Source organism: Larus michahellis, chromosome 3 (assembly GCF_964199755.1).
Source record: "Larus michahellis chromosome 3, bLarMic1.1, whole genome shotgun sequence".
NCBI lineage: Eukaryota > Metazoa > Chordata > Aves > Charadriiformes > Laridae > Larus > Larus michahellis.
Window position 1 is genome coordinate 6,167,249 of NC_133898.1, and position 23,702 is coordinate 6,190,950.

Here is a 23,702-nt window from a genome sequence, read left to right on the forward strand (position 1 = left end):
TGGCTACGTGGGATTAAGGAACTGTACTGTCCTTGGTGGCTACCAAGCAGCATCCCCCACTGCTCAGGTGACCACCAGAATCGACGCTGCACATTCCGTCAATACTTTCAAGAGACTGTTTCTACTCAAAATCATAAGTAACATAAGCACCACATTGCGAGAGAGCAAAGGGTTGCTAGTCATGACAAAATGAACAGCTGCCACACAATTTGACGAGAGTGCCAGTTTCCATGCCAATACCACAATCCCTTCGAGAAGGCATTTTGCCAACATACTAAAATCCTTAGGACCGTCAGGAAAACAACAAAGTAATTCCACAGTGACAGCCCCAGCATGTTGTGGTCTGCATCGTTTTAAAAAATATAGTAGACATAGCATTACAGGTTACAGAAGAACCAATTTTTTTTTAGTTTCAGAAATGAAACAGCAAGGAAGAAAACTGTTTTTGTAGTAATATGACAGGCGACATAAACCATAAGAAAGTTGATAGCTGCATATGCCAAACTCGCACCGTTTACTAAGAACAAGTTTATACGAGAGCTTTAAGGCAGAAGTTCACAGATGCAGCGCTGAAGTCAGCGTTGCATGGTGATGGTGGGTGGAAGACCACAGCTAACGAGCAGGCAGCAGGGCTTTGCAGTAGTTTTGCAGGCAGCACAGAACGGTGAAGTAAATAAACAAATAAGTGAAAGTGAGCCAGCAGCAATTTGTGACGTGCACTGTCACTGGCTGTCATTCAGCGCTGGATCATCTGCTCTTCCAGCTGATGTATTCTACTTGAAACTGCTCCACGCACACACACGCACAGAGAGTTTCCACTAAATCTGCGGGTACTAAGCAGAGCTCCTATCGAGGCTTAAAACCTGACTTTTCGTCTTTCTGAAAAGCAAACCTGCAGTACTGTTAGAGCCGACCACGAAAGGCAACTTCAGCTCCAGAGCGCAGCGTTGCCTGACCCGACCGCCAAGCCGCAGGGAAAGAGGATGCTCCCGCTCCCTTTTTGCAGTGGCGCAGGCACCAGCACTTGTCTAGCTCCATCATGAGCTGGATGGAAAAGCAGCACCATATTTTATTTTTGGAGGGAAGTGTGATTTTCTGGCAGCTGAGCCGACTAAAGGACTGGCCAAACACAAGTGCTTGATGCAAAAGCGGAGACGGGACTGCCCTCTGTGGTAGCAGCCAGCCATTCAAACAGCCCAGCTGTATTGTTAAAACCCATTTTTAGATGCTCTCGCCCGGAGTACCATGGAACTGAACTCAGTAACCTGAATCCCTTCTGTTATACGCTTTTAGGCTTCACTGTGTGCAAGGGTACAGCGCTGACCCAGCACAGGCCTGAAATGATTGTGGTTGAACAATCCATAGCAATCATGACTTGTTTGCTAAAGGATTTACAATTGCAATCAGAGCCTCTTGACGTCCCCCGGGAAAAATGATCAAGAAGAAACGAAATAGGCTTTGTTATATCCACGAACAATAATGTAAAATAACACAAACTGGAAATAAAGACAAATGCTAGGCAAGTTAACAACAAATAGAGTTTTCATTTCTCATTGGGGTTATTTTTAGATGTGTTCATATTTAAATACGAAGGTAATTTCCCAGTGCAGCTGTTAACAGCTCTTCCTGAGCTTCTCTTGGAGTTTGGGTGTTGCATCTGCTGGCATTTGCAAGGCAAACTTCTGGTTTTAGTGCTTGGAAACTACAAAAGCAAATGTTTCAAGCGTTACTTCCCAAAATCATGCTTTGTATCTCAGGGGAAACTATGGTTATTTTATTTGTAAAAAGTTTGAAGTTTTATATATAAAACTACGCTGCTGTTCTAACAAGCATCTTGCATGTTTTTTACTCTATCGAAAGACATACTGAGACGCGTATCAGGTGAACAACAACTACAAATAATGTGCTAGTTCAGGCACTGCTGGTGGCTTTAGAAATGCGTGATTTTAAAGAACCATTGCTAAGGTCAAGAACTACTCCAGTTTTAATTAGGGGACTTACTCTATTTCTCTTATTCAAGTGAAGATTATTTTTTTTGGTCAATAAGTGGAAATTAAATATTTCTCACACATGCTACTGTATCTGAAAGCCTCCTTATCTAGAAATAGATAAATTATTGCTTTAATGAGGACCACAAACAGACCGTATTTGATTCAGATCACAGGTCCAACCAGCCCTGTCATGCCACCAACTAGTTTTTGCTTTCATAGCAACGTGCAAAACTGAGTTTTACACCTACAAGCTTTGCCGTAACACCTGAAAATTAGAAATTGATTTATATTCTGGTTTTATAACCTGTCTAGACTACCAAGCAAAGAAATGAAAAGCCAAAAGCGTATATCACTGATCTCTCTATTCCGTGGCATCACTTATACTGCAACGACTGTACTACAGGCCTTTCGCTTTACCTGCTGGGCTGGCAGACCTAAGCCTGCCTTTGACCTTCAGCTCCTCTCCAAAGGGAATGAAGATGAAGACTCTGGCATTGATGCCACAAGCCTTTGGTGGAGACTTGTGGCTTCTAGGGTGGAGAAGCAGCTGCGAGAGTGACTGTGAAGCAGCTTTGAAAATCTTTTTCCCCATCAATTAATTTGATACAAAGCTACTATAGCGTATACCACTCTTAGGGGAGAGAAAAACATGCTCAACGATGGATGTGAAAGACAGGAGTTTGTTTTTTTCACTTTTACAGTGAGAGGAAAACCAAGGAACTCAAAGAAAATACAAGACCTTGATGAAAGTGATCGTCTGATGCACAGCTGCCATACCTCAAAATTTCCATCCTGCCTTCTGCAATCTCCTACTTCTCTGAACCATCCAGAGTCGGAAAGACTCTGTTCTTCAGTTACAAGGCCACTGTTGTCACCTTCTCAGACAAGACGTCTCTCTTATGCTGCACATCATTCACGGCCACATCCATCCTAAGCTCAGACAAAATGCTTTTGTTTTCCTGAGTCACAGAGCTGAAGGCCTCCTTATGGGTTTCTACAGGTTGCTTCTCTTCAGGATTCCCAACATTTCCCCCAAGACCTTGGGATTGGCAGAAGCAATTAGTGCGTGTTCACAAAAGGCCAAAGAACAAAAACTTTGAGGAAGGAGATTAAAGATGGATTAAGGAAGAGAAAAAAAAAAAAGTAAACCACTGCTCCAGATACTAAGCTTCAAATGGCTTTCAGATCCCGTTTCCCATGAAACTTCAGTCTTTTACCACTTCAAGAAACTTCATCCTCAGTAGCGGCAAGGCATACCAACCAAATAATGCGTGCCCATCACCTGTGCAAAGTAATTCCCAGGTCTCAGGCCTTCTCCTCACTTCCATGCTTACCAGCAAGCTCTGGGCAGACACCCAGCAGGGGAGAGCTTCTCTCCACTCATCAGTGTTCCCAGTCATTCTCTCCAGGTGTTGCAACTGGGACACGGGTGAAAACTGAAGAGGGATCGCTCCAGGAATACCCGGGAAACCCTCCAACATGAATATGCTTCTGAGACTCGAAGGAAACAGTATTCCCCCACTGAGCAAGCCAACACTTTAGAAATGAGATCTCCTTTACATTCCAGGTAAACTCTAGACAAAACGTCACTGGTAAAAAGTAAAATCAGTATTAATAACGTATACCTAGGAAAAGCAAATGTGAAAGAAGACGCATATGCCTCACAACTACTTTTTTTTCTTTTCCTGTTTAGCTTCAAGGAGCTTTCCACAGCCAGCAGACGCTGAAGACAAGCCAGCTTCCACACTGATTCACACAGATGGTGCTGGTGGAGTTGATTCTCGTACAAGAGCGGCTTGTCTTCTCAACTGAGATAAAGTTTCTGCATATATATCCTTCTTCTGAGTCAGAATCTCATCAAATGTAACTATACTCCTCATGGCCAGGGAAATTTCAAAATTCCTGTTAACTCATTTTTAATCGCCGTATCAACTTGTAACTTTCTGCCAACGGCATTAACTGCTGTCGTGCAAAGCCATTTCTGGAACGCCCTCTCTTGCCGAATAGACAAAGACAGAATAATCACCCCTACTTACGACTAAACAAATCTGTTCAGACAATGTAAACTTAGCCCTTCCTTTTGAGTTATTCATATATTCCACACTGGCACATAGCCTTTCATAATTTCAAACCCAGGTATTACACAAGCAAATCAGCAAATGCACAGACTCCAGCTTATTGCTAGATGTTAACACAGACTAGACACAAACAAGGCAAACAACTAGGGTGGTGCATATTTGGCCAAAATAGCATGCGAATGCTTTGATTTGATTTGCATGCGAAGCAGCGGGTGTACATTTTTTTAGAGATAACAGATCACCACCTAAAGCCTTCACCAGCACTACATCCACGCAATTAGTTTAAGTTTACAAAGAACGCTAAATATTCAAATCAGGTAACTAATACATTATAGATCTGCACAGAACTTGGCCACTGTAATTTTACATGATTACATGATCTACATGAAACTGCTCACCTAATTTGGAACCAGTAGGAGAAGGAAAGAAAAGAGGAAACTCTTTAACACATAAAGGGGGCCAAAGGAGAAGGACAAAGAGGGAGAGAAGAGAGTTCAGAAGAAGCAGCTTCTCGTGGCAGAAGATCAATGCATAAAGAGCTGGAATGTAAAGGCTGCCGTGTGGGTTTGATGTGCAGAAGAACAGCTATTGGGCCTTGCAGGAGGAGGAGAGGAGATGGGTAAGAGGCAGGGCGTACACAGAAAGCCTGGCAGAGAGAAGCTGACAACGGCGAGAGGAGAGAGAGAGGCGGCGAAAACTCTGGGGCTGTCAGGAAGTAAAACAAAACAAAGAGAAAGGACCAGGAGAAGAACCATTTTGGGGGCCTGAAAATAAACTTGTGAGAAAGAATGTGAATTTCAAGCTTTCAGTATATAGTATGAAGAACTGAGATTTATGAAAACTGCATGTAGAAATATGACTGTTCTTTTAGCTACAGGCATTGTTTAAACTTCTACCTCCGAAGAGGGGAAATTCCACCATAAAAAACATCACCAGGGGAACGTTAACTCCTCCGTGAAAATATTTCTTTGTCTGAGAGAATCTCATTTTGAGTCAAGAGATTTAATGTGAGAACTGGTCTTAAGTTTGTAAAGTGAAGTCACGCTCAGTCAAATAACCCTCACATCTAGATAACTAACATTTCAAGATAGCTTGTGATCTAAGTGCACTTACAATAACTTTTTCATATTTTGGTATTTAATTCCCAGCATTTTTCATCCAAAAAGTCTCCTGAAAACCGCCAAATTCCTCAAGTAATGGAGAAAGCAGATTTAACCTTCAAATGGATATACACCCGCTAGACCCAAAGAATCCAACAAAAAACATGACTTTTCACAGAACGTATACCTGCTTGGTACCTAAAGGGTCAACAGAAGGAGCAGCAAAGAGTTCCCAAACACCAACAGGCAAAACAGGACCAGGGACACGGACAGAAAGGAGCCAACCATCGCAAGTCCCTCCTTAGCAAGCCACAAATCACCACTGCCTTCCATATCTCTCTGTTCTTGAAGGCTACCTTTGGGCAGCGGGCGCATAAGCAGGTATTAAAGCTCCGAGAAGAAGAGTCCAAGACCAAAACGGCATTAGAATTTTTAATTTTTTTTTGCCATTTCAGGACATTTAAATTTTATTTTATTTTATTTTATTTAGTATTTTTCTACTACCGAGAGCCTGTACATAGAGGCAGGCGTAAAAATGCATTTACTGCTTTGTTCAGCTCAGTATAGGCTGCATCCATAAAAAAACTTGAATCTGCTAATACAAGAGCTGCCCTCAGGGAAGAACAGCGGTTTTGTCCTCTACAGGATTCTTTCTCACACATACTAGACGTTGGTAACAATCCCTAAGTTTTCAAGGTTGTTTTCAGGGAACACTATTTTCCCTTCCTTTAACACACTTTCAAGCCACATCAAGCGTACGGAAAGTCTGTCGCTCACTTGGTCAAGCCTGCAATCAAAAACTCCATATTCTTCACAGCTGTGAAGGAGTTAGCTCTGTTTCTCCTAAAAACTTTGCCGTGGTGGCTTCATGGCTTGAGAACTAACAAACAGAGGAAATTACTTTCTAAGTACAAAAAGCAATTGGCCTTAAGCATTAGGAGCAAACTTTCTTGGTATGGACTTCACCCAGTGAGCTCACTTTATCCATTTCTGTATGTTCTGTAAATAAAAAAAGATAAATACCTTACTCATAGCCTTTGCAATTTCAAGTACCCCATTAAGTTACTTAATTTTGCTATCAATAGCACATGATCTGATAAGCAAAACTGTTTATTTGCCTTAGGAAAAATAGAGACGTGGTTGCATCAGGGGTGTTTCTGAGTTGACAGATCTTTTCCCTGGGGCTGTTTAGGAGAGTTGGAAAGAAGAACAGGAAGACAGCATGGACAGAAGGGAGAGGAATGGCCGAAAACACAGGTGCAGCGGTCTAATCTCCCAGCCCTTACAGACAGGACAAAAGAATAATCACTATTACAACTATTACCTCTCAAACATTCCTCTGTCAGGGGAAAATAAGCAGTACTCTTGAGCCCACATAATTTTAAGCAAGTATTTAGTTTTAGACTCTGCATACCTTTTCAGCTGTAGCGTGGACTGTGTCGTGCGTGATTACATTCTCATTTTTGTTACATTTGATACAGAGCTGCCACACTAACTTTGACAAGGTACTCTACGTACATGCACAATGCTGAAAGCTGAATTTGACAGGCATTTATTTTTGACGGAACGTATCCAAAATTGGATTCTAATGTTGAAATGGTTCAGATCATTGAGAGATTAAACTCTAATACAGACTGCAATACGTATTTGCTGAGAAACTGTACTTAAGTCAATATCAGAAAACCTTAGAGGACATGTATCATGCAAAAGTTCATATATTATAGTGTTTTCTTTTCTTAGATGTCTCTACAAATCAGCCAATGCCTAGCTTGGATTTGGGACAGCCTGCTTTGAAAAATCAATATAATCTGATAAAAGCCTGAAGCTGAAAACCACTAACGTTCATTTCACGGTATTTCATTGAATATCAAACCTATTACTCTCAGCTTTATCTAGAAGAAATCTGTCCTTGGGAAGCTCAAAGAAGCAATGGTTCAGTTTCAATGCTTGAAGACAGCTCTCTCTCCTCTGCACTGAGGATGAGTGATCTCAGATTCAATTTCACTTCCCGGTCAATGTGTTTGGTTTCTTAACATTTCATAAATGTCCTGCCCAGAAACGTTTATGACTGGAACCTGATTTACAGCAGGACAAAGTAGATCCAAACAGCCTATTCAAGTCATAGCGAGAGTCATTCAGGTCAACCTTTGGCTGAGGGAGTTCCCAGAACTGGGATTCTTATCATACCGTCAGGGTGCTCGGGAAAAAAAAAAAACCCAAGCATCATCATTATCATGTTGACCTCATAGCACTTTGCAAGCTTATGTTATGAACTTGCATTAAAACTCTTTAGAACACATTATGTAATGTAAGTACTCTGAATTTCCCATCTACCACCTTTTAAACTCTCTCAGCCTGTTAAAGGTTAACAAGATTGCCATATCTTCGAAAGGTAATTTCCCTATAGGTCTGACGAGAACTTTAATCTCCATGTCACGAGCGTTAATTACTTTTATAAACAAAATACAGGTAAAAGACTATTTTAACTTAGAAATTCAATTAAAATATCTCATTATATTCTTAAGACTTGATACATCTGTGTTACATATGCGTATTTTTATTCCCCACATACGAGTAACTCCATCCGTATTAACAGAGGTCTTCCATTCTCTGGAATTCAAAAGGCCTTGAACTGCTACATTTTAAGAAAGTGGAGAACGTGGTCCAGTTCTCAACAAACAAGATTTCCGTGGAGAGTATTTTAAAGGCTACCCATGTTCTTAAAAAGTATATTTAAGGACTTTTCAAAAAAAGAATGCAGTCAGAGATCTGCTTGCAACAGCACATTAAAGACCCTTCAGTACTCCAGCGCAGCTGTGACCTGGTAAAATCTAATTATTTCTCACATGCCCATTGAAATTCTCCAGGAATATTTACTGCAATTTCTAACTGGTGCCACAAGCACTGGGCCAGCCTTGGAATACAACTGAAAGATGACTGAATGCATACCATATACATCTTTTATGAATATCCCACAGATATACATTAAGGCTTAGCGACATGGCACAGCAACAAAAAACTGGAATCTGTTAACTCATACAACTAAGTCAGGCAGAAGAAATACCAAATACGCCACGTTTTTGAAAAACGCTACTATAACCTGAACAGAACCTCAGTTACAAAAAAATTCTACAGGATATTCACTGCGTCTCAAAAGGCTTTCTGCATTACGATAGCCCACTGTTCTGTCCCACATGAGAGACACAGACACACTGTAACACCAAGCGTACCTATATTTGTATAGTGCATGTACATACGTATCCATACAGCCATGCAAATAACACGTTATGCATACATTAAGATGTATATGTAATACAGTGGTATATACTGAACTGATTGGGGCACAGCTCACTCTACCAGGACTATCAGTACAGACAATCGTACCTTAATTTAAAGTGAATTTGTTATGAGGTTTTACTCTCCTCGGAGAAAGACTAGAATTGAAGTGATAAGAGAGAAAAAAATCCTTTTCCCTCGTTGTCAAGGAAAATCAATCTAGGATTTTTTTTAATTAGTTGAATAAATACAGCATGTATATAACATTTCAAACATCTAAATACCCAATGCATCAAGCACCGTTCAAAAATCTATTAAAATTCCTCTCCAGAAAGGATGAGGTTTGACACTTTCTAGTTTGTCTATTTGCTTTTGCCAAAAAGTAAACAAAGGGAATTTAAGTATTCAAACTTTATGCAGAAAATGCAACTCTCTGGTGGTTTCTGTAGGCCTTAAAGAAATCAAGCTCTCTTTAGGCTTAATGAAGCTTGGCCTTGCTGCCTTCTGATACCAGCAAAAAGTGCTACCGCAGGACAACTAGAGCCAGCAGAGATGGTTTTCGGGAGCCTGCCTTGCCCTGGACGTCAGCTCCTTGTGGAGATGGCAAAGATCACCTGCACGCTGCTAACAAGAACAGGATACTGGTGGAGGCAGCAGCTGTCTGCCTTGAAAGAAACCCCCATTTCAATGGAAAATTAAAGAAAAAACAACAGCGGACATATCAACTGCATCTGCCAAATCCAATGCTACTTGAGTAAGTTAGTAAGTTATGAGTAAAAGCAAACCAGGTTTTATGAAAAAACATCCAGGGAACATATCTTCTAGCGCATCCTGTAACTACTGTAAATTTTTGGTTTTGTTAAAAGAGTAGAAAGTTTGTTTTCCAACAAAAAATCCCTGAGGGCTGCAGACCGGCCCGGCCTCACTTGTCCTCCATCTCAGTCTCGCTAGGCACCATAAGGCACCTCCAAGCGAGTACCATCCCGGGTGCAGCACGAAAACCAAGCAGCCCTTATCGACTGGCTGACTTTAAACAGCATTAAGTGCTAACACCTCGAGAAAACCTCGAAACCCCTGGAAGCGGCCGCCCGCGATGCCTCAGGTGAGGCGCCACGGCTCGGCCCTTGCTTTTGGGGAACGATGCTCACTGACGTTCACGTGTGCTGCCTGAGGAAAGCGACAGCGATTTATGAGTATTTTCCTTTTAAAAGCGCTTGTGCCACTCGCAACCATCCCCAATCTTTGGGCCAAAACCACGGGGAAGGCGGTGGTGGCCGGCCTTAACTTCCCAGAGCCGTTGTCTGTCCCCTTAGGAGCCCGACCGACATTGGCGAACCCAGAACGGTGGCTCGGGGTTGAACCGAAGGGACCGGAGGGCACCCATCTCCCTTCCCCACACCGCCACCACCGCCGTTCCGCCGGAAAAAAAAGAGGGAAAATACTAAAAAAACAGCCAAAGGCGGCGCGCGCACGCACACACACACACGCGCCCCCCGGCTCCACACAGGGATGAGGCACCGCCGCCCCTCCCCCGCGCCGCCCGGGCCATGGCGCCGCCTGCTGCGCCCCCTAGCGGCGCCGCCGGGCGCCCCCTCCGCGCCACGCCACGCCCCCTTCCCGCCTCGCCCCGCCCCCCTGGCGGTGACGTCGGGCCCCGCCCCCGCGGGCTCGCCGCTGCCGCCGCGACTTGAGGGCGCGCGCCGAGCTCCGCGCCAGCGCAGCGCTCACCGCAACGCACCGCTCCGCACCCCCTCGGCCGCCCGGGCCTCCCCCCTCCCGCCCCAGCCACTCAGTGGGATTTACCGACCGCGGCCGCGCTGTAAATGCCGGGATCGCCCCTTTCCGCGCGTCCTTCCCCCCCCCTCCCCGCAGGTAAGCGCGGTTTCTCCGCGGGAGTTGCGCGGTCGGGGGATGGAGATGATGGAATGGGGGGAGTACGGAGGTAGAGGAGGAGGATGCGGCGGGAAGTTTGGGTACTCCCCCCGCCGCCCAGCCCCGGGGTGCGGGCACGGCGCTGCGGCGGGGAGCGCCCCGCTGGGTGCGCGGCAGGGCGCGCAGGAGCTCCGCGGACATCCCCCCTTCCCCCGCGGCTGCAGCCGGCCTCTGCCCACCATATACTTGGGGGGGTGCAAAGCCGGCTGCTCCCGAAACCGGCCGTGCGGTGCGCGCCAGCCTCGCACCGGCCCCGGGAGAAAGAGCGCAAAACCGCCTTCCGCGGGGGCGGAGGGACCCGCGGAGCAATTCCGCCGGGCTCCCCGCCTGTGCTGGGACCCCAGTCCCTCAATTTTAACCGAGGGGGTGGGGGGGAATCTTCCTTGCCCGGACCCCGCATTTCTCCCCTGGGTTTGGAAACTCCCCCCCCCCCCCCCGCTGCATATATTAAAGAAAATTAAAAAATAAAAGGGGGGCGCGTTTGTGCCCCCTCCTCACCCTCCCCCACACGTCTGCGGGAGAGGAGATGGGGAACAAAATGGTTGCACACACGTTGAGAAAGAACGCAACAGGCCCAAATTCCCTCAAAACCGCCCCACTTTCTCTGGGGAGAAGAACCGGCCGGGCCCCCTCCCGCCGGGCTGTGAGGTCCTCGCCTAGTTTTAATCAACTTTTCTGCTGTTTTCACTTGATTAAGCGATTGTCTGCCCTAGTAGAAGCGCAGCAGCAGCTGCCTTTAATATGAACGGCTCGCAAATAAATTATTTCCTTCGCACACCTCAGATCCCGATCTTCTCGCCCCGAAAGCGGTTTCGCGACGGCTCGATGTGCTTTTGTTTCACCCACCCCCTCCGAGGCAAGTAAGAGCCGCAACTTAGTTGCCCAGGCGAAGCTCGCCTGGCCCCGTAGTCCCCAGTCGTAGTCCCCGCAGTCCCCAGTCGTAGTCCCCGCATCTGCCATCCCATTTTGGGGGTTTTGTTTTGGTTTTGTTTTTTTTTTTTTTTTTTGGTTCCTGCCCAATTTTCCAATTCAGCCCTGTTGGCGAACACAAGCCCTGCCTTTTTGGCTCCATCCTTCTCTTGGAGGGAGCCTCAATTTTCATCTTTTTGAGCCCAAAGTTATGAGGAGCGTTGGGAGGGCGGCGACGAGTGCGTGTAATTAACTAATTCGTGGAGGGCACTTAGCCCCGGGTTCCTGATTTGGACTGAGCTCAAGTGGCTCCCCTTCTTCGAGGGATCAATTCCGGTCAGCTCACAGAGTCCAGAGGAGCCTTTCGTACACCGAAAATGCAGAATTACTTTAAAATTAAATCATATTCCTGCCAAAGAGCACCTCAGCTGAAAGCATCTTCCTTATTGCCACTTAGAAAAAGAAGATTCGCGATTTGCATTTCCATGTAAATCCCCTACGCAGAGAAAAAAGTATAGAAAGGAGAGGCTGAAAATGTTCAGACTTTAAAACAATTCACTATCCTGACCCCAATTTCCTTGCCTAAAATACACTGCCCAAAAAAGATAGGAGCATCAGTTATGCTCCCCCATCTATTGCCTGGGGATATGGCGTCTTAATGAACGTTTCTTTGAATTCGAGAGAAAAATGCATTTGTCAATTCAAGTGTACAAAGAAAAGAATTATCTGCTACGAAACAGGGAGATCAGTATGTGTTTTCCTTGTCAATATATGCCCCGCGTTAGATCATATTTAGGAGATTTCAGTGCCCTTCCCTCCCTCCAAGAAAAACCCTTCAAGTTTCCTTTAATTTATTCCAAACCCATACAATACAGCCCTGTTTAAGATCGGTTTTCCAATATTTCATAAACAAACGGTATACCTGGCTTTACAGAAAGCCAATTATCTTCAGATACACTGAGGTTATTCTAATCCTTCTATTCATACTGTTACCAACCTTTTCTATTTTTCCATCTACGTTTAATCACTTCTAAAAGCTGCATTTTTTTTCCTGCCTTCTGTGCTCTTCCTATACTATAATACCAGGAAGGGTGACAACCCTTGGCATATATTTAAAATGCTTTTTTTGTTGTTGTTTGTACATTCATACCATTTTAACTGGAGAACGACTAGATAAATGCCGTAGTTAATACAATCAGGATGGGAAATAAGATTCTGTAAACTCTCTGAAAGAGTAAATTTTATTTTTTTTTTTTTTAAATTCCCTCCTTCGGAGGCTGCCTCTGTTTTTCTCAACGGGAGACTTTGTTGTAATTAAAGCAGAGAAAACTGGACAGCAGCAAAAACCATCTGACTTGTGGCTCTTAAAAGCACAGTTTTTGTAGTATGTACCACCCCCCAGTGGGCAAAAAAACTCTGTAGTAAACTCACAGCGAGCTCTAATCTTCAGAAATAAAGTGTACATGTTTTACAGCAAGAACAAAATCGAGATGCGTTTCTGGGGTTTGGTTTTGGGGGGGTGCGTTGTTTTTTCTTTCTTTTTTCGTTTTTCCTTTGTAACCAGTAGCTTAAAAGTTGAAAGATATTATGTCAGGCGACGGTGACTAATCAAAGCAATTGCTGGAGTTTGCAAACTTTGCCTTGCAATGATTTGAAGTGGCTTCAGTTGGTAGATGGCCATCTTTGTCTCCTTCTAGCAGGAAGCATGGATGCTAATGGCTAGTTAATTCTGAAGGTGGTTGGGGTTTTTTTTTTTTCCCTTAATCACTTCAAAGCAGAAGAACGCGTAGAAGACTTAATCTGTGATTGCTTGCATTTATTTTTAATAAGGGACTGAAAAAAAAAAATCACTTAGGGCAGGCATCTTGAAAAGCATTCAGTAAATATATTACATCATCACAAACTCTCTTCTTCCTTTCCTGAGCTGTAAGAATTCGAGCAATCTTTCAACTTCACGTTTCTTAAAGGCCTACATTTTGAGGAGCAAATTTAGTAAATCGGGAGATGAGCAAACAACTGTTTTAAAAGGGAAAGAAACAAAACTACTGAAACTTTATCCAGTGTTTCAGTAATATTTTTACACGCCTGACGTTTTGGGCCAGGAACTCCCTTATCAGGTATAATTCCACCTAAACTTGTCAAGAGGGGAGAAAAAAATTTTAGATTTTACCTTGAAACAATGGCTGCATTTGTTCTCTATTCTTTTATTTTAAGCAGGGGCGAGTTACCTCAGCAGCAGCTCTGCAAAGAAAACCTAGAAGCCATAATTGGCTAAACTCAAAGAGCACTAAAACACCAAACAAAAAGCCATTTCAAAACACTCCCCCCTCAAAGTGTTTTGTGGTTTTGAATTTTTTTTTTTGTTTGGTTTTTTTTAACGTGTGACCTTTGCAGGAGCAGAGTAGTCAAAACAAGAGAGCGAGGGGGAACAGCATTAATAGTCTGGATCTTTTCAACCCGGCATCTTCAAAACCAGGCAAGGTTTTAGAAGTAAACTTCAGAAGAGAACAACTTATTTCATTTCCATCCTCTACAGCAAATACTGGTTTGGCTCATCTTAGGCGTGGAGTCAAGCTCTTACTCAGAATCCATTTCTAAGGCAGATTCACTTGCATTTAAGGGAAGATCACATTAAAATTTGCATTTTTGTTTTTAAAGACACTTTCAGTTAGAACTAGGAAGACAAAAAGCAATATTCTATTCAACTAATATACAAGAAGAGGGGGGAAAGGACATTTTCTACCAGTAAATAAAACCCCCAACAGAAGGAAAACCTCCAAATTTCACCAAACCACAGAGCTACAACCTGACTGAAGGGCTCACTCTCACTTTTAACCAAATCCTTTGCATTCTTTTCCCCTTGGAAAGCCAGCCAGAGGACCTTCTGCTTGCCTAGCACCAAAACAAAAGACTGGGGGGCACCTTCTTGAAATATGATGATCGTGGAAATCGCAGCTCCTAGACAGGGTGCTTAGAAAGCATTTTGCTGTCACTATCAACTAACCCTGAGTAATACACTTAAAGAAAACAAAGTATGGGCATTGTTTTAAGTGTAGATTAGCACTGTGGATTTTTGTTGTTGTTGTTTTAAAGAAAAAAAAAAAGTTGGTTGAAGCTATTTAAGAGGCAGCATGACCTTTGTAAGGGGAGCTGGCAATATACACAGTAGATAAACTTCACAAGTATCTTAAAAGATGATAAGCACATTTTACAGTCCTGATATATTTCAGATTATAAACAAATACAGAGGTAGTTCTGGAATGTGGGTACGCTGATTAGGCAAAATTGTTAGGCTTCTCAAATATATTTATATTCTAATGTTAACTTTAAATGTTACTCTTGTCATTTATAACCTAAAAATACCGAGCTCTTTCCCTTCCCCCTGATACTTTGATGGTTAGAAAGAAGCCACTGAACTACCAGAGCTCCTGCCGGAGAACACAGAGGTAGATTAGAAATTCAAATAAGCATTGTGTGACCTCGAGAGAGGCAGGTCTTGATTTTATTCATGTTTTATCACAGCTTGGAAAGGAAAAAAAAAAAAAATCTCTTTGGCACCGTTTTGAGAAAAACACCCAACTTTTCATATATACCAAAACCTTTGTTTGTTTGTTTGTTTTATTTTGGGGTGGTTTTTTTTGCTTTTGTGGTTCTTCTTTGGGGTTTTTTTTTTGCTGTTGCCTGCCTACAGGACAGGGAGTGCAGCTGGACTCTGTATCTCATAGTAAATATAATGTTCCTTTTCAGTACATTTTTCTTGTATAGTGCAAATTGCTTTGAATTTTTTAAAATAAGATGTCCCCCTGCCTAGCTGTACCACAGCGATAAGTAGACGCACGAGGCTCCCGCATTACCGCTATCTGTAGTAATACTCTTGCTTACACAATGTCCCAGGAAAAGTAATTTAACCATGCAGTTCAGCAAAGTTCATGAAAACATTCAACTCGGAATAAAGATAAGCCAAAAAGCTGCTCTTCGGTTGCTCCAATGTTACTTTTGTTACCCACCCCCCGCCAAAAAAAAAAAGCAATTTTTGCATTTAAAAATGAGTTTTAGCACCTACTTTCTAAAATCTGCTCTGTTCAGAAGTAATGGCTTCTTTCAAAACCATGTGTCCATGACGCCTCCCAATTTGATGTTGCAGAAACCTGGACACAGTGTCTGTACCAGTGGGGGTCACTTTTCCTTTCATCCCGCCGGATCAGCTATAATGACTTGATGTCAGGGAATATTTAGAGACGGCTCAAGAAGGGGAAAGTTTGAGCGTGGCAGCAGGATTCCCTTCTTCTCTTTCTCGACAGATCACTGGAGCCTTTGATATGCAAAAACATTGTTTTCAGCGATGGCTTCAGATATAAAAGGGAAGTGCGAGATATCAAACAATCCAGACCTGAAGAAAACTATTCTAAGTTTAGAAAAGGGAGTGGGGGGTATAGTCTTAATCCACATTTTTGAAACAGTGTCGTCTTCTCCAAAGAGACCTCCTTTTCTTTTTCTCTCCCTTGTTTTCATGTAATTTTGAGAGAAGGGATAAAAAAAAAAAAAAATAAATTCCAAGAACTTAATGAGCTTTAGTGCTTTCACTTTAATCCTACACATTACTGCTATTATAATAGTGGCAATAAATGAAGGGATGACTACCAAATGGAGCGGAGAGGAAACAGTTTATATGCTAGAAAGGTACAACAAATGGACTTACTTTCTCTCGTGTGTATGTATATATTAATGTATGCATACTACAGCCTCTGTTTTGCTGAATACTAACATATTTTTTACAGCTTTGAAAGTTCTAAAGAAGATTTATGATTTTTATTTTTTTTTTAAGGAAGTACTTAAACATTATTGTAGCCTTCAAAGGCCTATTTAAGAAATTTATATTCCCACTTCAAAATATACTTGTGGAAAATACCCTCTCTCAGAACTTCACATTAGTTCCTAAGAGATACCATTTTTTCTAGAGCTGTTAAGGAACTGTTTTAAGTTTCAGGAGTAGAGCCTGGACTTTTTTCCCCAAACACTTCAGTAATACAGACCAGGCGATCCAGACACGGCAAGAATATGGAGCATTTTTGTTCCATTTTATACCGATCGCATAACTTACCCAAATTACATAAATTACCAAAAAAAATATGCATTCCCTTATATTCTTAAAGTGTGGCCACGCAAATTGAGTTTTCACCTTAAACAAAGCGTATGTTAAAATACTTATATATGCCATAGTGGAGAGTCTCTCATTTTAAGTTACTATTTTCATTACACAACTGCTGAAACAAGGTGCAAAACCAAAGCTCAGATGAGCACGAAAGCAGCATCAGGAGAGAAAAGGCTTTACCATTCGTTCACTAGCCAGCCACACCATCTCTAAAAGTGGGCGGCTTTTTGTTTTTTAAAAAAAAAAATAATTTTATTTAATGGTCACTATTTTTCTATGAAAAAGAGCAGCATAATTTGTATCTATGTCGATAAGTTTGTATCAGTGCATACCTCGTGCTGCTATTGGAGTGTTACTCATCTATTTCATGATGGACCTGCTTCAAATTGCAAAACCCACTTACAAACCAGAAACAGTTTCTTTTTTAGATCTAATATTTTCTGAAGGCCCAGAAGCTACCGTAGTGAAGCCCATGGGAAGGGAGCTAAGCGAGCATTACTCAGCACGCTGTTTCTTCCCAGCCTTTCAGTTCTGAGGATTGTGCTCCCTTCTCTGGACAAGATACGTTTCCTCACAAAAACGAGAGGCGACTAAACATCAAGGATTTTTGTAATTTCAGATTTAACCGTTTCTATCCCAGACAGATACCACCCGCATGCTCTTGGGGAAAACAAAGTTGGTATCTAAGTGGATACTTTCTGCAGTAGTGGTACAAAGTAACCCAAGTTAAAAATAACATTCAAAAATAACCGAATAATTAGAGTTCTTCAAGACACAGGAACAGCCAAGACTGAAAATATTATTTTTTTTTTTAAATTAGATAAAAAAAATCAGTTAAAATGCTAATCTAAACACCAGTTCCACCTTGCAAAGTGACAAATACAATAGCTTAAAAGTTCAGACCGCAAAAATTGAGCACATTTCACGAAGAAAACCCATATACGTATCTCTGTTGTCAGAGAGTCGATAGGGATGCCCAGCTAGTCCCCAGTTCAGAACAGGCATGTTGCAAATACGAAATATGAATACAGTATTTTAGCAAAACCGCTTCCCCTTTCATCCACTAACTACTGAAGGGTAATTAGCTCCCTTTACGTTTAAAACCAAGGAGAGGATCATCATCTATTTCAGTTTAGCAAGCACACAAAGCAAGCAAGCAATCATTCTGGTCTCCTCCAAGGAGGCAGGACTGGCATTTCTAATCAGGTGGGAAACATCATTTACCAATATTTTGTTAACCTCTGTCAGTTCTGGATAACTTTATTTTCTACTGAAAGAAAGAAAAATACAGTTCCGGCAAAAATGCCCTAACACCAAACTAAACAGCAAAATGTTTTCTTGAAGAGCTCTGTACTTTGCTGAAATACCAATATTTTGGGGAAACAAGATGTCCTAGTCAAGTATACAATAAACAGAGCATGATTTCTACAAGGAATGCAACAAAACTCTGAATACTAGTCTCTACCCGTTGTTATTAATTCCAAATTTTTTTGTTTTTACTTTTGCAGGAAATTGAGAGTTCAAGGAAAGCTTTAAAAAGGGAGTTTTCTGGGGAGGAAATCGTATTTTTGTGGTTTTTTTTTTAAATGAAGAAAACCATCTGATTTGCCTAACGTTTCTATGGCAGAGTAACTTGCGTTCTTGCAGTGCAGGAGGAATTCTTTTCCTGCATTACAAATGTGGAAGAAGCGTTAAAAAGCGAGAGTCGGAAAATGGTTCTCTCCAAGAAGTGTGGATGTATCAGGATGTAGCTGCTGTACAAAGTTGATACTTGGATAATTGCGGACAGGAAAAAAGCAGCCCCGTTCCTGACCTCCTGAAGAGGCTGCCGTCCTTCAAGCCTCAGCATAATGAATGGCCTCCATCACGCGGCGCTGAAGTTGCCACCTCCAACCACCACGCTGCACGGAAGAGTTTGTAAGAGTTACAAAGAACGTCATTCCTGCTAAAGGCATTAAACCGAACAAAAGGGGCTCTTCATTCACAAGACTTTACACGAGGACAAAAATAGAGGGAAGCCTGAAGCTGGGCCTGGTGTGCTTATGTACCATGATAAATCTTGGTTGGAATGCTCATTGAGAATCGTGCCAGGAGCCAGGAAACATACACCACCGAGAAGGACCGTCTGAGGAAACACCGCTGAGGAAAACAGGGCTCCATGGAGTAAACCGTAAGAGTGACTCGCGAGAAAGACATTCCTTTACTGGATATCCTCAAGCACAAAATTTACTTGTACCTTTAAATACGGTAGGATCAATATTAATTTATTTTCCTTTTTGTGCCTCAGAGAATAAAGTTCAATTAATATATGAACCCACAAGAGAAAAGGTCATGACACCGCTTAATGCATAGGTCATCTTGCAGAAGTTCTCACAACCCTAATTACAATGGTAATTGAATTATGTTGTCTTAAAAGCTATAAAAATGCTAATTACCTGAGCTCAATGTACAAACACACTACTGATGCAAAGTACAATTTCAGTCTCAAGAGTTAATTTATATTATCCTACCCTGCACAGTTTGACCTAATAAGATGGGAAAATGTGGTTAAACCTGCCAAGTAGTCTCTTATTAGCGTACTGCTTAGTGAGAAGACTTTTGAGAATGACAAATATTTAAATGTGAAATGAAGCATATAATGAAATATTCTATCCAGTCAACTAGAAAGCCGTAGCTCTACCACCTACTTCAGGTTGTTAGCTACCTACCCATCGTAACGTTCACCTTTCTAAACATTCCAGTTCAAAACCCAGGAAAAGTAGGCTGTAATATCTCTAAGATACGCAACATGATGTATAGTGCTTGGAAAAACTTGGAAAAAAGTCTTTAGCTGGCCTTTGACCTTCTGTCTGCGTTTTCTGCTTTGCCACTAGGACTTTTTTGAACCTCCAAAATAGCTGCCGCTAAACTTGTGGGTTCGGTAAGGGGTTTATAGTTCACTTAAGGGCTCCTGGGTAGTTAGCTGGCTTAGGAATTACTTCTTATCTTTCAGATATAGAATGATTTACTTGAACTCTGGCGTGACTTCAGCTCTGTACTTATCTGGTATCTGTGAACAAAGATTGTCTCTACCCATGAAACGTGAAGGAATCCTTAGAAAGAGCCTTCTTGCTTAAGCAAGACAAGTCACAGATCAGACATACTTGATTATATTAGTTTCAATTACTATGCAGAATAACCTATTAACGTAATTGAATTAGTACAAGTAGTAGTACAATTACTGATGTAAGGAAAAAAGTAAACGTGTCTATGAGCTTGAATTTTAGTTTAATATGCATGTTTCAGATGTCTTCTGTAATGTTGAAGTTGAATTTTCACTGCAGTTTCTTCACTGATGATCTGGATAATTTTGTTTGTTTGGTTTTTTTAGATTGTTGAAGATCAGAACTGTATACAAATCTCATCATTCCTGACCATGATTAGTGTAACCTGGAGCATCTTCCTAGTTTGGACTAAAATAGGGCTGTTACTTGACATGGCACCTTACCCTGTTAGTGCCAAACCGTGCCCTTCAGTATGTCGCTGTGATATGGGTTTCATATATTGTAATGATCGCGATTTGACGTCTATTCCTACAGGAATCCCAGAGGATGCTACTACCCTCTTCCTTCAGAACAATCAAATAAATAATGCTGGGATTCCTTCAGAACTGAAGAACTTGCTTAGGGTGGAAAGAATATATTTATACCACAACAGCCTAGATGAATTCCCCACTAACCTCCCTAAGTACGTTAAGGAACTGCATTTGCAGGAGAATAATATCAGGACCATTACTTATGATTCACTTTCACAAATTCCTTATCTGGAAGAACTGCATTTGGATGATAATTCCGTTTCCGCTGTTAGCATCGAGGATGGAGCTTTCCGGGACAACATCTATCTCAGACTGCTTTTTCTCTCCCGAAATCACCTTAGCACCATTCCCTGGGGTTTGCCTAAAACGATAGAAGAGCTACGCTTGGATGATAATCGTATTTCCACGATTTCAGAGCTGTCCCTTCAAGACCTTACAAATCTAAAACGCCTTGTTTTAGACGGAAATCTTCTAAATAATCATGGATTAGGAGACAAAGTCTTCATGAATCTAGTCAATCTTACAGAACTGTCACTGGTCCGCAATTCGCTCACAGCCGCACCGGTAAATTTGCCGGGAACAAACCTAAGAAAGCTTTATCTTCAAGAAAACCACATCAACCGTGTGCCACCCAATGCTTTCTCTTACTTAAGGCAGTTGTATCGACTAGACATGTCCAATAACAATCTTAGCAATTTACCTCAGGGTGTCTTTGATGATCTGGACAACATAACTCAACTTTTTCTTCGCAACAACCCTTGGCACTGCGGGTGCAAAATGAAATGGGTACGCGACTGGTTACAGTCATTGCCTTTGAAAGTTAACGTACGTGGACTGATGTGTCAGGCACCAGAAAAAGTACGTGGAATGGCTATCAAAGACCTCAACGCGGAACTATTTGATTGTAAGGATGATGGCATGATAAGCACCATCCAAATCACTACTGCGGTACCAAACACGTTGTACCCAGCCCAGGGACACTGGCCGGTTTCTGTGACCAAACAACCAGACATCAAGACTCCCAACCTAAATAAGAACTACAGAACCACAGCAAGCCCGGTACGCAAAATCATTACAATATTTGTGAAATCCGTAAGCACGGAGACTATTCACATCTCCTGGAAAGTTGCACTACCAATGACTGCTTTAAGGCTCAGCTGGCTCAAGATGGGTCACAGCCCTGCCTTTGGATCTATAACTGAAACGATAGTTACGGGCGACAGGAACGACTATTTGCTGACGGCTCTCGAACCAGAATCGCCATACCGCGTATGCATGGTTCCCATGGAAACCAGCAACATCTATCTGTCCGACGAAACGCCCGAATGCATCGAGACCGAGACGGCGCCCCTTAAGATGTACAACCCTACCACAACCCTCAACCGGGAGCAGGAGAAAGAACCTTACAAAAACTCTAGCTTGCCCTTGGCCGCCATCATCGGCGGTGCGGTGGCGCTGGTGGCCATAGCGCTGCTGGCCCTGGTCTGCTGGTACGTCCACAGAAACGGGTCCCTGTTCTCCCGGAACTGCGCCTACAGCAAGGGACGACGGAGAAAAGATGACTACGCCGAAGCGGGAACCAAGAAGGACAACTCCATCCTAGAAATCAGGGAGACTTCTTTCCAGATGATACCAATAACCAACGACCAAGTGTCCAAGGAGGAATTTGTAATACACACCATTTTCCCACCTAACGGCATGAATCTGTACAAGAACAGCCACAGTGAAAGCAGTAGTAACAGGAGCTACAGAGACAGTGGTATTCCAGATTCAGATCATTCACACTCATGATACTGAAGGACACGAAAGACTGGTTTGGGTTTTGTTGGGTTTTTTGGTTTTGTTTTGTTTTTTAAAGAAAACGAGAAAAGACTGACTTAACGGTTGCTGTTCTACTGCAAAACACTGGATTAAAAGACTGACAAAGCAATGTACTGTACATTTGCCATATAATTTATATTTAAGAACTTTTTATTAAAAGTTTCAAATTTCAGGCTACTGCTGCGATTAATGTAGTGGGGATACCTGACCACAATTCTATATTTTAGTATTTTTTAGTAATTTGTACTGTATTTTCCTTGCTAATATTGAAGTTACAGACCATTTAACTTTTATGTTCTACTGAGTAAGATGACTTGTTGACTGTGAAAGTGAATTTTCTTGCCGTGTTGAACAGTCAGAACATTCATCTGAGATCCTTGTAAGTGTAAGCACAGGCCATTTTTCACTTTGGTATCAATAAAATAATGTTGAACCTGGCAAATCAGGAAGATCAAGAAGTGGTTGCAAAAACTCACAGAACTTCCAATGTTGGGTCTATTAAACCTGTAAACCACAACAATATTCAATAAACAAAAATGTGTGTAGTAATGGGCAATATCAGCTGTCTGGATATATCCATTCAACAATGGTGAAATCCAACTTAGATGAAAATAATCAAATCAATGACATGCACGAGACTGAAGCTCTTGACACGTGTGAAAAAAAAGAATGAAATTCCTAACAAGGAATTTAAAAAAATGCGCTAGGCTCTACAAATGAAGTGGGTAGAGGCAGTTTAAGGGTAGATTTCTGGTTATCAAAACCAGTCGTCTGCTTATTACAGAGACAACAGCGATGGACGGTCACAGGCATTTGGGGGGCGAGGGCAGGAGGACAGAGACAATGCTTAGAACCTGGTTTTTGAACAGAAAAAGAGTTGAAAGTGCAGTTTCGTAAGAAAAAAAGAGCAGGACAAAAAATCCAGGCAATGCAAGCAAGGTCTCAAAAACTTTAGTCACAAAGGTAAACAGACAATTGGGGAATACAGCTATTTTTAAGTGTATACTCAACAGTATACAGGTATGTGTTCGGTATACCGCTGTTACAGTCAGGAATACTGCCCATTACTGTCACAGTTTTCCAGAAATTCCTTGGTAAATCTGTAAGGTAACATGTTTCTTTCTGCCTTCCTACTGAACTATGAGCTATTTCATGTTTAATCCCCAAGCCACTCTTTGTTGCCATAATCATTTGTTTCTTCAACTAAAAACCAAAGTGCTTTGTACGCCCTTTGGCCAGTCTTGTATGTGCCTTGATCCAACGCTACATGTATCAAGCTTTTAAAAATTAAAAAAAGGGAAAAAAAATAATAAAATACCCACTTTTTCATATGTAACTTAACCATGAAAAATATTGGTCTTATTGATGAATAAAGTTGAAAAATTAGTTCAAAATAATGCTGCACCTGTGCAGTGCACTGATAGGAAACCCACTCAAAAGCTACCGCTGTTCAGGTCACGAGCTTCACCTTCTTCTTTGTTCAATTTGACAGTATCACACTTGCAGGGTTTCTTTATTATTAATCACCTGGAAAATAAGTTTTCACAACTTTGAAGCATGTGAACAATGAAAGGGAGGGAAGGCATGGAATTACAGCCCTCTGAGATATGATTTTTTTTCAACAGAAACAGCAAATAAGAAGAAAAAATACTGAACATTTTGGACAGTATCTCAGATAAGAAGGAATCTATACCAAATGCAATTCAATTTTAAGAGAATTTTAGCAGTGCTTGGCCTGTCTGTTTCCCTAAGAGTGGTAAAGGATGAAGAAAAAACAGTGATGGTTTCAGCACACCATTCTGCCAGGCATCCAACTGCGGAGATCCCAAACTTCCAGTAATACACAGCTCTTTTCAGCCTCGTTTTCCA

General features: G+C 42.0%; 2 protein-coding genes across 7 annotated transcripts in view; one reads left to right on the plus strand and one right to left on the minus strand.

Moving 5' to 3' along the window:
- Positions 1 to 23,702, minus strand: part of MACROD2 (mono-ADP ribosylhydrolase 2) — an 890,626-nt gene that overhangs the window by 762,982 nt on the left and 103,942 nt on the right. The gene's annotated exons all lie outside the window — the stretch shown is intronic.
- On the plus strand, positions 10,110 to 23,166 carry FLRT3 (fibronectin leucine rich transmembrane protein 3). The gene is made up of 3 exons (XM_074578432.1): positions 10,110 to 10,317; positions 17,947 to 18,685; positions 19,809 to 23,166. The coding sequence occupies exon 3, from the start codon at positions 19,854 to 19,856 to the stop codon at positions 21,801 to 21,803; it is 1,950 nt and encodes a 649-aa protein (XP_074434533.1). The 5' UTR covers positions 10,110 to 10,317; positions 17,947 to 18,685; positions 19,809 to 19,853; the 3' UTR covers positions 21,804 to 23,166.